This window comes from Raphanus sativus, unplaced genomic scaffold (assembly GCF_000801105.2).
Source record: "Raphanus sativus cultivar WK10039 unplaced genomic scaffold, ASM80110v3 Scaffold2277, whole genome shotgun sequence".
Classification (NCBI taxonomy): domain Eukaryota; kingdom Viridiplantae; phylum Streptophyta; class Magnoliopsida; order Brassicales; family Brassicaceae; genus Raphanus; species Raphanus sativus.
In genome coordinates this window covers 174-5,255 of record NW_026617586.1, presented here as the reverse complement: position 1 = coordinate 5,255, position 5,082 = coordinate 174, and the positions used below count along the sequence as shown (strand labels likewise).

Below are 5,082 nucleotides of genomic sequence, written 5' to 3'. Positions count from 1 at the left end.
GTTGACATTATATATATATATATATATTGTTTGAACTATATGTATATATTATTATTTTCTAACATTATCTAACTAGAAAACAAACAAAAAACAAATCAGTTAAAGCAAAAAGAAAGCACACATGTGAAAATAATTTTTAAATAAGAATACTAAAAAGTCTAAAATAAACATATTGAAAACGCAAGACTAGATTTCAAAGTGCTAAATAAAAATGATATTCTTCTAGACAGTTAAATATAATTATCTTTTTACAAATGTGGCTAACAAAAATGTAATTTTTTTTTTTTTTTGAAAAATGTACTTTTTCGTATAAAGCTTCAAGGTTAGCAGTTGTATAGAAGGGACGGCTCTGCATTTGACATAAATTTTATGATTAAACTCTTCGATCCTTTTATATTAGACAATGTATGGTTTATAACTTTTTTTTTTTGACCAAGTATGGTTTATAACTTGACTTGATCAGCTGATGAAAACACTACCTCAACAAACAATCTCATCTCCGCCAAACGTCATTTGCTTCCTCTCCCCGTCATATGGTATTTGTGGTAATGGGTAAAACAATATTTTACTTTACGCTGAGAAATATATTGAATCGAGTCTTATAGGGGTCAATCACAATTCTTGTAAAAGAAGAATAAATATCGAGTCACTATGCTCATGGTGTTGTATCCACGAGGAAACAAATGACCATGTATTTTTCACCTGTCAATATGCAATAACAATACAAAAATTAAGGGTATTCAATTATATGTATAGCAGACATATATTTTAGTATAAAAGACAAAATTAGGTGATTTTAGATTTCCAAACTATGTAGATATCAAATATAAATTGTTATTGATATGGATTTTTTTGAAGCTTATCAAGATGCAAAAAATAAACTGATTTATGCAAAGAAGATGTACATAACATAGAAACTTTTCATACAAGATGACATGATATTATGAATGGATTAACGGTAATGCCACTGTCATACAAAGATTCCAACAAGTCATTGATTATCCATCTACCAACAAATAGAGTTTCCCACGAATATGCATATCATTACGAAGAAATGCATAATTCAGGATTATGATGGGTGATCAAAGACCATAACTGCGAGGTACAAAACTATGGAATGAAGAAATATCAAGATTGATTAACGATTGAAGTGGCATAAAAAATTGAGCCCTTAGTTTGATAAACGTCAAATTCAAAAATGATAATACAACGATAACAAAAATTCTCAACGGACAAACACAAAACCTGAAGATAAAACACTACACTAAAAAATAATCAAAACTCACTAGGACTATTTCATAGTTATTGTCTAAGCAAGTATATAATTTTATTTAGATTTCAATTTAAATCAATATTTTTTTAAATATGCTTACTTTTTCATAGTAATAATTGCTCTCGTATATCATTTATCTCCAAAAAATATCATAGCATGCATTAATATATGAAATTATAGTAATTCTATTCCATATACATTGGGTGTCAAAATGGATAATAATTAATAGATTGATCAAACCCAATCCAAATCAAGGATTTTAAGGGATAGAAAAATTATGTACAAATAGACTAATGGATAAAATAGTTAAACAGATTTACTGGACTAGGTTAATATGATTGGATAATGAGTTATACTGCATTCGCTTTGAAGTTCGGAATGGTGAAGCTGTGTATTTTTGGTTTGATAACTGGCTGGAGATAGATTAAAATTCTGGACACAACATGGGTGTTAGGCATCAGCTACCTGGGAGTCAGTAGGTCTCCTACTCTTGCTGAGTTTGTGCGTGATAATGACTAGAACCCTTGTAGATGTGGGCAAAGAAGATATCCTGCTCTCTGTGAAAAAATTGCAGGAGCTACCCGGCCAGATGTTAGTGCAGAGCCAGACAAGTATTGTGGAGACACGACCAAGATGATTTTAAACCAATATTTTCAGCTGCCAAAACCTGGAATTACTTGCGAGATAGGAAGCCCAAGCTCTCATGGCGCTGCCTTGTGTGGTTTTCACAGGCCATACCGAGGCAATCATTCATGGTTTGGCTAGCTATGAAAGACAGATTATCCACAGGAACTAGAATGCGAGAATGGGCTGCGGCGAGAAGGATGAAAACAGAGATCATTTGTACTACACATGTCCCTATACATTTACGGTCTGGATGACTGTTGCAGAAAGGCTTCTAGGTGCAGCTATCACACCGGATTGGGATGATACTGTCGTATCTCTCTTGAGTACGACAAGGAGTAGACTTGACACAGTAATTCTTCGGCCAGTATTCCATACATCAATTTATGTGATCTGGAAGGAAAGTAACTCTAGGAGACATGGAGGTGCTTGTGCATTTGTGGAAGCGACTTCTAAGGGCATTGGGAAAGTAGTCAAAAATGACATCTCCTCTTTGAAATACAAGGGTAATCACAAACTTGAGGGTCTGCTACAAAGATGGTTTGCTGTCAACTCCAACTAGGAATCATTCTTTCTATTCTTTATATGTTAGAATCGCATATCATCAATTCAAAAAAAAAAAATAGAATCGCCTATCATCCCTTTCTAAATCCCGGTTATATTTTTGATCAATAAATTTGAAATTTCATAAAAAAAAAATTACAACAATCATAAACTCAAATCATATATATAAACAAAAGATAATCAAACCAAATTTCTAAAACAATTTTTATTACACCAACTTTTTTTCATATATCTAGATCAGTTTTAATAAAATAAATCTAACCCAGTTACTCATATACTTTTTTATCAACGTCCAATTTGTAATATATATATATATATATAAATCCTTTCTTATAACGACTGATATATATAAATCTTATATAGTGGTTTTTAATAGGCAAGTTTTAATAATTTTTGTTTGTAAAAACCATAAAATCAATTTCTTACCACCAAATGTGTAAATTGATTTTCTTGTCAAAACTGCAAAATCTAAATTTCTGCAAAAGCCGCAAAATCATGTTTTTTCAAAAAACCATATTTTTTGTCAAAACCGTAAAATGACGTTTTTTGTAGAAACAAAAAAAATTGTATTTTACAACCAAAACTATAATATTGAGTTTTCACGCTAAAACCATTAAATTGTGTTTTCATGCCAAAACAGTAAAATCATATTTTCCCGCTGAGACTGTAAAATTGTGTTTTTTCACAAAAACTACAAAATCATATTTCCCAACAAAACTGCAAAATTTAGTTTTTCATCCAAAACAACAAAATTGTATTTTACTTCAAAACCGCTAATCGTATTTTTTTCCACCAAAATCACAAAATCAGGTTTTCCCGCCACAATCACAAAATATTGTTTTCCCGTCAAAACTGCAAAATTGTGTTTTCTGCCATAACTGTAAATCAAGTTTGATCTACCAAAATTGCAAAATCGTGTTTTCTTGCCAAATCTGTTAAATCTCGTTTTCTCATCAAAACTGTAAGATTTAGTTATTCCGTAATAACCGCAAAATTATGTTTTCCAACAAATTTTTTAAATTGTGTTTTTTCGTCAAAACTGTAAAATCTCGTGTTTCCTCTATACCGTTAAATATGTTTTCTCACTAAAATCACATTATTATTTTTCTTGACAAATAGAAAAATTGTATTTTTCACAAATACTATAAAACCATGTTTTTCAAAGTCTATGCACTTCTTTTTTATTTTAGCCCCAAAATAATACTCTTTTATTTAATAGCCATTTAAAATATAATTTACTATTCATGGATTAACCGTTAAAACCACTAACTTATTAACTTAAATGAGTTATAGATTGACCTAGTCAATTTTTCGAATGAGTTGGTTTAATCCATAATCCATATAAGTTTAAAACCATTTGAATATAGTTTGATTTGTGTTGATTTACCTCTATTCTAGAGCTGGGCATCATTATTCGTTACTCGCATTAAACTCGCTATTTGACTCGTATCTGCCTTGGAAATTTAAGTACTCGGTGTTGTTAAGACAAGTAACAAGTCGACAATTTTCATTACTTGAAAGACCAGTTCAAGTAGTACCAAATATCATTATTAATTTTGGTACTTAACTCATTAATTGTGTCGTTACTTGCACGGTTACTCGTTACATTACTTGATATTTGTTACATGATCTATTAAATACTTGTTCATATTTGTCTTTTCTTGTACTTGCATTTAGGATTGGACACAAATATTTATTACTCTTCTTATAGTTGTTATTAAATAACAACGAATATTAAAAATTTAGCTACATGGTTTGTTATTACCTGTTATTTTCTTAAAGACGACATTTTCGTCATCGTGAAAATTATACAGTGCTTATATATCGAAGTATTCAAATAGTTTTATTTGTCTTGTTTAAAATATGAACAAATATTTTGTTTAAATCAATTTACATGTTAGTTATAATAGAATAAACAAAACAAATTTTATGTCTATTTCTAATAAAGTAGTATTTAGTAAATAGCTCTTAAACACTCAGAAAAACTGGTACAAAGTTTACAAGTAAATACTCGTAAATAGTTTATAAATACTCGTAAATAACAAGTAATTTGAAAGTAATTCATTTTTGATTAAATACTCTGTTTATAACAGCTCAAATATGAGTGAAATTTTTTATTGCTTGTGCAAAGTGAGGTAGCAAGTACATTCAAAATAACAAGTAATCGCTTTTCTACACAACCCTGCTCTATACACCAATAGATGATTAGGCCAAGAGATATCACGCCAGTCGAGACAATCTATTCATTCAATAATTTCACTGCGTATTTGGGATGGACATCACTGACCATACCACAAGAAACAAGTCCTGTAACCTCAATATCAATAGTTTTTTTTTTGATCAAACACATCAATATCAATAGCTATCTGTTTTGATCGAAGCTAATCAGATTCATAGTACAACAATTTCTCCTTGATATTTATTCATAGTACAACAATTTCTCCTTGCTATATATTTGTAGTCTTGGCCTTCAGGCAAGGAAATCTCCAGAGCTGGTTGAGTTACTATGTCAATTATTACAATTCTTCTTCACAAACAAAAATGAAAAAAGCATATAAAAAAAACTATAATATACACAGACAACTTTTCATCTATCTTATTAAAACAGAAACATTCTGTTG

At 30.0% G+C, this 5,082-nt stretch overlaps 1 protein-coding gene across 1 annotated transcript; it reads left to right on the top strand.

The window, feature by feature from the left end:
• The first annotated feature begins 2,078 nt into the window (after window positions 1-2,078).
• Window positions 2,079-2,459, top strand: LOC130505438 (uncharacterized). The gene has a single exon (XM_057000038.1). The coding sequence runs from the start codon at window positions 2,079-2,081 to the stop codon at window positions 2,457-2,459; it is 381 nt and encodes a 126-aa protein (XP_056856018.1).
• Window positions 2,460-5,082: the final 2,623 nt, after the last annotated feature.

What these genes read in the sequence shown, in the direction of transcription:
- LOC130505438 (XM_057000038.1), top strand. Translation starts at nt 2,079, where the DNA reads ATGGGCTGCGGCGAGAAGGATGAAAACAGAGATCATTTGTACTACACA.